Here is an 11,494-nt window from a genome sequence, read left to right as displayed (position 1 = left end):
GAATCACTATGTTTCTATGGTGCGCAGTACTGCGAAGCAGCCCCCTCCGAAGTCGAGGGGATTGTACGTTTCTATGCTGCGCAGTGGTTTTCAGCAAATACCGCAAATTAGCCAGAGAAGAGAAATTGTATCGATCGAATCGCCTGATGGAGAAATAGAATCGATCACGGATACCGAACGTCATAAACGGTCTTTTTATGATTCTGTCGTCATTTATACTTTTATTTACAATACACATTCACAAGGTTTTACAAACCTTTTTAAGTAATATATTATTTAAACGTTAATTTAGGACTTGCCACCTATTTTTTGAAAAGTGTTGGCATCGATAACAAAGTCCAGGAAAGTAATCACCTCATCATCCTCGTGAATGCAGACCATAATTAAATTTAGGTGAAAGAAGATCGGAAGAATAGTAAAAAAACAAGATTAGCAGGACAACCTTTGTACTAGTTTATGGCCCTCGAAGAATCCGTCTCCACATCATGAGAGCTATGCGCAGTCGCTGTTTCCTTGCTGCGAATTTGCACTGGCTTCGCACTGATCAGTGCGCAGTGATTTCAGTGTGAAGACGCCGTTTCCATGATTCGGAGATAGCGCAAATCCAAAGCACTGCGCATCATGGAAACATAGTGATTGAACTGCTATGAATCTGTTTAGTTTTACACCATTATGTCACCAGGTTACACTCTGTGTCCCCACCCTCTGTCAAGGGAATGATACTTAGTGCATAAAATGACTCACACTGGTACTTTCTACAAATAGCGCAGGCATTTAGTTTTAAGATTGACGAGTTGACAATGATGGTAGTGTAGTATTAATCCACTGTCAATGTCAAATATTTCCTTTTACAAGGGTTTATATTTAAAAAAAATTACTAAAACACTTTAAAATGAAACAAACAATATATATCATGGCTCCACAATAAAAATTACACGATATGGACGGATGATATGGTAACAGGAAAAGAATGGTGAAATTCAATGGAACTCAGAAAAAAGGGTTATGCGTTGTCACAAACTACATCACTAAACCAGTGATTTGAAAAAATACAGTTCAAATAAAGATAAGATGGTGTTTATGAAATGTAGAACAGAGCAGCAATAAAATGAGAATAGAGGGTTTTCAGTCCGTGTGAAAAATGGACGGTTACTACGACATTGTGGGATGTCGCTCAGATGTCGTCTGACTCACACATAAAATAGTCTCACTTTAGATGTACTCACATGCACATCATTGTCGTAGAAAGATGTCTCAATCACAACATTGCCACTGCAACACAAATGGTGACATGAGATTGGAGACTACCAGAAAAATAATGCGTGTCACCAACCAAAATTTGTCCCCATGTCTGAACATTTTTGAAACATGCATAAATGCTCCCACAGCTATATGGTTGGTTCCGATCCGGGTGATCGGCAACAAATGCGATTGAACAAAGTGGCATTCTGATAACACCACTAGAAATTATTGGTATGGCCGAAAGGAACCTGCACGATGAGGAGTAAATCATTAACATTCATCTCCTGACAAGTTAACATAAAATCACAACAGTCTCGACCCATGTTAGAATATTTGCAAGGGAAAGATGCTTTGTGACGATTTATACAGTCTAATACTCGTGACCGCATATAAACTGATTGCTAAATTTGTTACTGATTTATATTCATGTAGATTCTGTTGCTCAAACTATTATAGTAGACAAGCATTCATGGTCTCCAACAGTAACATATTCTCAAGCAATTCACAGGTGAACTGCTAAACTACACAACTATTTTTATATGAACTGCCAATAATTCATTTAGGATAAACAGCATAAGCAAGTATTTTTTTTACTCTTTATGCACTTCTGCTACATGCGCAGCAAAATTCACCAACCCAAAGTGTTACTCAGCTCACCGGCATACAGAGATGGAAAATGGCATTGGGAAGCAATCTAATCTTGCTCAGCATTTAGTCAGCCAATGGAGCTCTACATAGGGTCAGCTTTAAATGAACTACTTACAAATTGATAAATGCCTAGACGCTTTAAAAGTAACAATAACTTTAATCAACTAACAAAAAGCCACAATATTTTAGGTCTAGCGCAGCCATAATTATATGAAATAGCCAGATAGAACAACTAGTCGCTCACCTGAGCAGCGACGCAGGCATCATTTGACCCTCTGGTGCTGCTTCTATCATCGACTGCCAGGTGTTGGTTGATCCAGGAATGACGAATCCAAAATCAAAATACCATTCTATAAGATAATTTTAATCATATTCACTCTGCCTTCGGACATCAGTAGACTTACAAGGGATTCAAAGGGAATACAACTTTTACTAACCGCTCATATGATGTAGTTGTCCAGTGTCATGATTACATGTAATACAGTTTTTGCTAACTTACAAAGTTTCGATATTATTATGTATTGACTAAACATTTACGCACAAAAACCTTCGAGAAGACAAGGAACATTTGCAAGTAAAATATTCTGGTGCTGGATGTACCAACAAGGTATTGAAGCCCAACCTTGACAGTCAACAATAAACTTGTATACTTAAACCTGTAATAAACATCTCATCTAAACACTACAATGCAGCTGCTCATCACCTTCCAGACATTTTCCTTTGAAGATAACCTTCTGTTCCAACCGAAATTTATTCATCTCTTCCGCCGATGTGAAGTTAAGTTCACGCGAAACAGCCCGTGATTTTAGTATTTTCTTGGGAACACGTGCTGCAAGCAAAAACAACATCAGACGCATACCTAAAAACAACCCTTAGCTCGTTATAGCAGGAACTATTTTCAAATTGCTGGAAAGGTTGGAGTTGAATAAACCAATTTGAACCCATTGCTCTTGAGCAAAGTTGAAGAAAGCAATAAACTTGCACATGACCTGCTACAAATTCTACCACGAAAGTGTTTACATGTACCTATGCAAACAATAGCGATTAGCTGTAACGCTACACACAATAACGATGCGAACGGCTGAATAGAAAAGAGCTGCGATCAGCGATACACGTATGAAAAGAGCATTGATTCATGAACTGCTGAGGTCGCTTTACCACCTTCAATGAAAGAATTCAACGTCTGGCCCGCTACAAACATACCTTCATGTTCCTTGTCTGGAGATGACCTGTAAACAAACAAACAAACATTTCTGGTCAACAACCAGTCACTACTATTTGAAAAATATCGAACAGCTTCAAGCGATTCAATGATCTGTCTCCCTTCATTAATCAAAAATTCAAAAATAAAAGGTAAAACTCGTAGTTATAATTAGAAGATGTTTGATTGTCTATAAAATACTCTCTATCTCTGATGCTGCTTGGTAAAGAAATGAAACCAAAGTCCAACCCAAAGGTCATGATTAATAACACTCACAGGTCCTCATTTCCTTGCCACAAGATTTTTCCGGAATCGGCATCTCTCAGATTCATCCAATTCCTAACAAACAGCAAACCAATTCTACAATTATGAAAACTACAAGGTTTTGTTAGTTTGAAATTTCGAATACTATGCAGCCTTACTTTTTTCCCAGTGAGACTCTCATTAGAATACAACATGTGTTACCCAAGAAAAATTGCTCCTGGAAAAATTCTTTCCACTTTTTTACTTACACGCATAAGTGAAAAAGTGAAAAACAATCTGGGTATGTTATGCTAAAACAGCTGACCCAAAAATGCTAATTATAAGAGAAGCTAACGAATTTACCAATGAGATTAGCTTGTTATTTCATCAGTACGATAAAGTGGCTCCCTAGTGTTCTAAAACTGCAAAACTTTTGACTTTGACTGCAATTGGGTTGACTTGCAATAAAATTCGCATTACAGTTATTTGATATCAAAAAGTTCACCATGTCTTAGTCTGTTGTGTTGTAGGTGCAAAATGTGTGGAAATGTGGTTACAAGCTCTTAAAAGCTAAAAAACAAACAGTTAATCACAGCCACACGAGACCGCCGTAGTTTGGATTCTCTTTTCAAAACGGCTCAAATGTAATGTAGTTGTGAGAGATGGTTTCTGTTTACACTTTTATGCAACCTTATTCGTCGAAATATTTTCACAAATACACTTCACGCATTCAGTAAAACTATGTCTATTGTTCTTACGCGTCTATTTTATTGTCATTGTAATGCTGTCACTTTTAGCACTGATATCTTATAACTTACCGTAAAAATTCATTTAATTTTTTAACCTTACCTCGAAGGAGTACATATCATTGTCTGATAATCAAGATGAGCCTGTTGGTCACCTGTGATAATCGAAAAGTGCTGCAAAAACTATTTGCGAAGTATTGGGTCACATGATCAGATTACGACTTGACGATTAGATCAAGCCGAAACAAAACTGTAAAGTAGCGAGCATCTATATTTGATACGGGGTCTTCGGTAAAACCCGAAGTGCTTGTCATAAACTAGTGCTACGATAAGTTTTATATTGAGCTTTTGTATTGGTTTTTCAATCCATGTGACAACATCACATGACAAGAAAATAACCAAACTGTAATGACTACGTCAAAAAAATAAACAGATTCCAATCTACGGCGGCTTTTCGTTTTTGAGCTTTTAAGAGCTTGTAATCACATTTCCACATATTTGGCACCTACAACACAACAGAGTATGACATGGTGATTTTTTGATACCAAATAACTGTAATGTGAATTTTGTTGCAAGCCAACCTTTAAAAAATCATCCAATAATGATGCTAGGTCCCATAATATGAAGATATAATCAATTAGAGCTTAAATGAGAATTATCTATCTGATAAATAACACTTCTGAAACGAAACTTCAATGTACTGTGCTGGTCATAAAAAGAAACTTAGACACAAAATTTGAACTGGAGTAAAGCCTGAGTTTATTGTTTCCTGCTTGTTCTCTTGATATAAGATAGCTAAGTTTGAGTATACAGTTTTAATTGAACAGCATTTGATAGTACAATTTTAGGGAATCTGGAGTAATAATTTATGACCAGTAAGTAAACCTGACCTCTGAAATCAAATATTACCGAATCAAGAATTTGCCAGAGCCTTTGCGAAGTTGCAGATAGGTCTTAGGCGCTCTGCTATTTTATTGGATTCTCTCGCAAGTTTCAGACTGACCAACCATCGCCTCAATAGCTTTTACCATAGCAGACCATCACACGCTGTTGACCACGATGTATGTCCTTTAAGACCTTCGTTATTTGATTGAGAGGGATGACTAGACGGCTTTCCAACATCAGAAAACCTTGGCTTTCTGCCAGACAAGCTCTCCTCTCATAATATACATGTAATTGTAATCAGGGTTTTCCCTAGGTGGGGCGGAGGGCTGCACTGCCCTAACCGTATTTTTCCCACCGCATCTAACTAGCCCTTTAGACTGAGCGCCCATAGCAACAGATGAACTGTAAAGACGAGTCTATTCAGCAGCTCAATTTTTACTATAGACATTTAATAAAGGTGCAGCAAGGCATAAATGTTGAGAAATCGAAAAATCTCTCGACCAGCTGGTATATTTTGCTAGCAGTTGAAATATCGTAAAACCTCTATTTGAACGCAATGTTTTATATACAGCACATGTAAGTATCTTTAGATCTTAAAAATTTTAAAAGTTGGCCACCATTTTGCATTCATAATAATTAGTTTGAGCTCCATACAAATATAAGAGCCAAATGAACGTACTTTGAATTTTTGGTAAGGTTCCGGGTTTTACAAGATTATATATTAGACCCTAGTTCAATTATATTCCATGCTTAAGCTAGTTTTATGGACAAGTATGTAATTTTACATGTGGTTATCATTACCCAAGCTTTCAGGGATAAATAGTATTAAATAGACGCACAAAAAATTCAAGAAATCAACATAACTATAAAACCTTTCTGACAAGACATGAAACTAGTAGCCTTTTATTAAAACTGTACAATGTTTTTTCTTTTATAGCAAATAACTACACAGTACGGGATGTGTTCTTTTGAGTGATATTCTTGCAGCACGGTGAATACCTTTAATTGCATTCCCTCAACTGCTTCCATGTGCTGTATTGTATTTAACTGCTTTGTCAGTCAAATTAAGTTTGATATGATAGATGATATTTAACAAGATACAAATATAGAACAGTTTTAGTTCATGGTGCTATTTGAACAGATATAAAACCTACTGTTGCATCTTGCTGTTCCACAGTTGTCTGCCAGTTTTCAACTCAATAAATAGGCCTATTCAGCTTCTTAAATTTAGCAACTGGATGAAAGTCATGCAATTAGTTTGCTGGAACACACACAAATCCAATTATAAATATATTCTACACAAATAGACCAACAGCTGCATTTATAAGAAGCCCAATTTCGTGTTGACATAAAAACCTTTACGCAATGGGCTAATGCTATGCATCTATATAGTCCTCCCATATAGAAAACCTTAATTTACATAAACTTTCTATGTATTGTTACTCTTGTGTGTACTTATTACATCGTGAGTTTGTTATATTTTATCAACTAATTGACTCCCAGGCATGATACTTTGTATAAATATAACGCAATGCCTAAGCTCTTGACTATAAGAACTTTTTTTTGATTAGGTTACCCTAATTCCATGACATTATTGCTATCTTTTAATAGTGAATCGTATATCTATTAAAACGGTTAATAAACAGATCTAGTATACAATGCAAGTACTCACTAGTTTTGCTGAATATAGGCTTATTGTAGGTTCATATCTGATACAGCTTGGAGCTACACCAGGAAGTTGGGCAGCGTTAAAGGCAGTATTTTCTGTTATGACTCATTTTAGCAACCCGTAAAATTCTTATATAACATAATTTGTTTCTGATTCTGATTCTGATTAAAAAGAGTCTCGAGACCTCAAAAGGAGGAAGTGGAGACCGTTTGCATAGATTGTATAAGAATAAAAATTTATCTATTTGAACAAGTGAATTTAAAACATCAATTAATAAAACTTTCCTGTTCTAGTGATCTCCCAATCTAATATCCCGAGAAGTTCGTGGAATGAAGCTGTTAAAATATGTGTTTGTGTTGCAGGCGATTGCCTTTGGAGCGTTAGACCGAGATGATCTGGTGTCATACTGGTGTGGTTGGGACATTAAAAAATTAAAACTTTCAATTAGCGCTGAGTGTGTGCTATTAGATAAAATGTTTATTAAAAGGTTGAGTCTTGCTCGTTTTCTTCTGATCTCTAAAACTTCCAACTGGATATTCTCTCGAGCTTCCGTTACGCTAGCAACTCCTTTCAAATTACATATAAATCTCACGGCTCTTCTTTGTATAAATTCAATTTGAGATATGTGTTTGACTAAAAAAGGGTCCCAGACCTCACAAGCGTACTCCAAGGCGGGTCTACATAAAGTCAAATATGCGATTTTCTTTACTTTATTAGGAGCATTAAAAAGAACCCGTTTTATCATTCCCAAGGTTTGTAATGCTTTGGTACAAATCGATGTTATATGGTGGTCCCAGCTCAATGTATTTGTAATAATCACGCCCAAATATTTAAAGCTATCCACAACTTCCAGATTGGTATTATAAAGGTTGTACTCAGCTGGGACGCCAGAGTCTGACGTGAAATTAAAATTTACAATTTGACACTTTGTTACATTAAAAATCATTTTGGACTCAGAGGCCCAATTTTCCAAGGCAGTGAGGTCAGACTGAAAATTTATGCAATCATGGTGATTATCAATTCGACTGTACAGAAGAGCGTCATCAGCAAACAGTCTGATGGTGGAGTGTTTTAAAACTGATCCGACCTTGTCAATATATATTAAAAAGAGTGTGGGCCCCAAAACGGAGCCCTGCGGCACTCCAGAGTGGACTTTTAAGGGTGCTGATGCATGACCGTTTATAATAACTTTTTGAAATCGGTTGCTTAAAAAATTTTGAATCCAATAAACAATCGAATGATGGACCCCAGCACCTAAAAGTTTAACTATAAGCAGAGAATGTGATACCTTATCAAAGGCCTTCGAAAAGTCAAGAACTGCAGCGTGTATTTGCTGATTTTCATTATTTGCATCCATAAGATCATGGACAACAGTGACCAGTTGAGTGGTACACGACAGTCCATGCCTAAAGCCGTGCTGATGCGAGGAAAGATTTAGGCTCTTATTGATATAGCTCAAAATGATGTGTTCAAGCATCTTGCACGCTATTGATGTTAGTGAGACAGGGCGATAATTTCCGGCGAGAGTCTTATCGCCTTTTTTATAAACTGGTGTGACATTGGCTAATTTCCATGCAGAAGGTAAACTTCCGGTATTTAAAGAGTATTGGTAAACCAGTGTGAGCATTGCTGACACTGTGCTGACGTCAACCATGAAGTCCTCTTTTCTTAAGCCGTCGGGCCCAGGGGCTTTGCCCTTTACAAGACCTACGATCATTTTCTCCACGCCCTCACAAGTGACTATTATTGGACTGGTGCTGGTATCCGGTAAATCGTATTCAGGAAAAAATTCATCTGCCTTTGTGAAAACACTTTGAAAAAACATGTTAAAATTATTAACCATCTCCGACTCTGATTGCATATTAGCTAGTAGGGCGGAGGGGCTGTTCTTGCGACCCTGAGTGCGCCTCATAAAAGAGAAAAAAGGTTTGCTTATGCCAGCCCGGAGTGGTTCGTACAAAACTCGATTATAATAATCCTGCTCAATTTTGCGAAACATCTTTTTATTTTCGCGTCTCATAATTTTGTATTCGGCCATCAAGTCAGGAGAGTGTGTTTTTTTAAACTTATTGTATAGTTTTCGTTGTTTGCACACAGCCTTACGTGCCTGAGAGTTGAACCATACTGGTTCCCTGTTATTTCGTTGTTTTATTGTCTTTTTAGGAACAAAATCACTGACAGCAGATTTAACGGCTTTCTCAAAAATATTCCACAATTGGTCAATATTGTGTCCTGTTTTTATCGCGTCCTTGATGTCTTCCAAAGCTTGAAGTAAAAATTTCCTGATTGCCATGGTATCTGCTTTTTCATATACAAAATAAAAATCTTTGCTAGCTACCTTGTCAGATTTTGATATGTTGAGCTCAACTTCTACTAAAAAATGATCACTCAGACCAGGTTCCACAACCTCAACTTTTTCAATAAATTCTGAGTCCGATGTTAAGACCAAGTCTAAAATATTTCCTTTAAAATGTGTCGGCCTATTGACCATTTGTCTAAGATTACACTCCGCCAAGCAGTTCAAAAAAATTTGATGACAACCTTTATTGTTTGAGCTTATTTTTGTCGAATAAGACTCCCAATCAATATCGGGAAAATTAAAATCACCCATGACTAATATCTGTGATAACGGAAAATGTGAAAAAACAAACTCAAAAAGCTGATTCAGGCCTTCAACAGATCTAGATGAGTTCCCGGGTGGCATATATACGCATACGATGACCAAGTCTAGAATAAAAATAGATTGCTTGGGTATGTGCACTGCGACAACTTCAACAGGGTATATCGACAAACTCAAAGGAATCAATCTCGAATCAATTTCCGAATTTACTGCCACCAAGACTCCACCACCATGAAGATTTCGATCTTGTCTATATATTTGCTTATCAGTGTGGAAAAGTATTAAATTATCATCAATTGAGCTGTCCAAGTGAGTCTCTGTTAAACAAAGAATATCATGCTGGTAAGACATAACCTGAATCTCGTTTATTTTCCCCTTAACCGATCTGCAATTCGCTAACACTACAGTTATTTTCTTACTTCCACGATTTCCTTGTTTTTGATTTTGAAAGTTTTGGTTGGTTCTTTGCTCCTGATCTGTTTTAGCTCTTGTCGAAGACGAAAATCCTCTTCTTGTTCAGATTTATTTAAATCTAGTCGAGCAAAGATCCCAGGTTTTTTCAAATCATTAATGGCTTTCAAGATGTCCCATTTTTTATGTTTGCCTTCTGTGCACAGTTTCACGGGCCTACACTTATTAGTTTTTTCCTTTTGGTCATATTGACCAAGTCTGAACAAAGAATCTTTGTTTACTGTGGTTGTTAGGTGACATTCATCCAATATGGATTTAACACTTTCCATGGTCTCATCAATACTGGATTCTTGTATACCAAAGATAATAACATTTTTGTCGCGAATGTTCTTAGACTCGGTTTCCTCTTTTTTGATCGAGGTACTAGCTGCCTTGGCTATGACTGCTGAGTTGGTCTCCAATTGGGAGACTGCCTCAGCGTATGTTTTCTGAATGTTATTGATCTTACTATCTATTGAATTGCTAATAAGTTCATGTATTTTATCTACTTTAACCTCAATCTGCTCTAGCCTATCAGCATGAATATCACACCTTGCACAGAACCAGTGCAAACCTTTAGTACTCAACAGATCCAAGAGACTCTCAGGGACATCAACACATAAACCGTGGAACCAAAAATGGCAAATCTCACACTCAATGGATGACCCTGAACTTTCATCTATGGCTTTTTTACACTTGCCACACAGCTCTGCATTAGCATAACCACAGCCAGGACCTGATGTTGACATGGCTTTTTTCCTTACAGTGTGTTTTCCACCTGCCATGATGATCACCGAGTTTAGTAATAAATATTAAAAACTTGGGACTTAAAATTTAAAAAGATCCCACTCAGTGTCATATACCTGGTAGCGCCTGAAACGGCCGAGCTACCCTTAATGTGTTATGTTAGTATAAAATATAAATCAGGATAAATAAAGGATAATAAAAAGGGGTAATAAAAGGTATGTGAGAGAAATTGTAAAAAGAAATCTAGAAATCTTCGAAGAGCTCTGAACAGCACGACTATCTCCCAAAACGCGCGAACCGGAAACTGTTGTTCACTTGATGATAAATGATAAACTACCTTACTAATTTTAAATGCGGCCATCTCTGTTATGGCATTTTAAGTGTAAAAGGAAAAAACATGATCAATAACAGCACGAAGATGGATTTTGCCGTTCTATTCCACATCACCAAAGTTATAAGTTACGAACTTACAGTCTGAATCCTTGCAAAATTTCTTCCGTTGTAGGCATGATGTGAATACAAATAAATGTGCTCAAATATATGAGTTTTCGTGGCAGTGCACTTCGACACGCTGGTATTAAGCGTTAGGAAACTGATAAAGCAAATTCTAGATATATTCTACAGGAAGTTACGCTACCGTAGATGTAACAAACTCGATTTAGGTAAGTCTATGGTTTTACTATGCGCTAAAATAGACTTCTGGACAATTTATTAAAAAGCGATGATTGCTACGCCAGTATCGATTTTAAAATTTTATCTCAGAAAAAATTCTAAAAAAGAAAAGAAGATATCAAATTTTTTTTCTTCAATGCTTACTGTACCAACTAACAATGTATAACGTTTAATGAAAAGTGATCTATAATTATATTATCGATAAAAGTGACCAATCCAGACGTCTAAGAGTCAACGCTTCAAATAGCCAGGCTCCTCGAAACTAATTGAACAAAGTATACAAGCTACCTGTCATTATAATTGTTATCAAACACGTACTAGCGTGTGTCATAAATGGTATGGACCCTCGGCTAATTATTATTTCTAGTTGT

General features: G+C 36.7%; 1 protein-coding gene across 1 annotated transcript; it reads right to left on the bottom strand.

Annotated features, from left to right (window-relative positions):
* Positions 1 to 841: 841 nt before the first annotated feature.
* LOC137405503 (retinal rod rhodopsin-sensitive cGMP 3',5'-cyclic phosphodiesterase subunit delta-like) lies at positions 842 to 11,072 on the bottom strand. Its single transcript, XM_068091796.1, has 6 exons — positions 10,923 to 11,072; positions 3,368 to 3,430; positions 3,094 to 3,119; positions 2,594 to 2,719; positions 2,135 to 2,240; positions 842 to 1,272 (listed from the first exon to the last, which is right to left on the bottom strand). Exons 1-6 carry the CDS (start codon positions 10,958 to 10,960, stop codon positions 1,191 to 1,193), a joined length of 441 nt encoding a protein of 146 aa, XP_067947897.1. The 5' UTR covers positions 10,961 to 11,072; the 3' UTR covers positions 842 to 1,190.
* Positions 11,073 to 11,494: the final 422 nt, after the last annotated feature.

This window comes from Watersipora subatra, chromosome 9, assembly GCF_963576615.1.
Source record: "Watersipora subatra chromosome 9, tzWatSuba1.1, whole genome shotgun sequence".
Classification (NCBI taxonomy): domain Eukaryota; kingdom Metazoa; phylum Bryozoa; class Gymnolaemata; order Cheilostomatida; family Watersiporidae; genus Watersipora; species Watersipora subatra.
The sequence above is the reverse complement of the archived record's forward strand: the minus strand, read 5'-3'. Positions and strand labels throughout refer to the sequence as shown.

Excerpts from the sequence above, each read along its gene's own strand:
- LOC137405503 (XM_068091796.1), bottom strand. The coding sequence starts at position 10,960 with ATGCCTACAACGGAAGAAATTTTGCAAGGATTCAGACT. Across the intron at positions 3,120-3,367 it reads TGGCAAGGAAATGAGGACCT|GTCATCTCCAGACAAGGAAC; the intron begins GTGAGTGTTATT and ends GTTTGTTTACAG. Across the intron at positions 1,273-2,134 it reads ATGCCTGCGTCGCTGCTCAG|TGGCAATGTTGTGATTGAGA; the intron begins GTGAGCGACTAG and ends TTTGTGTTGCAG.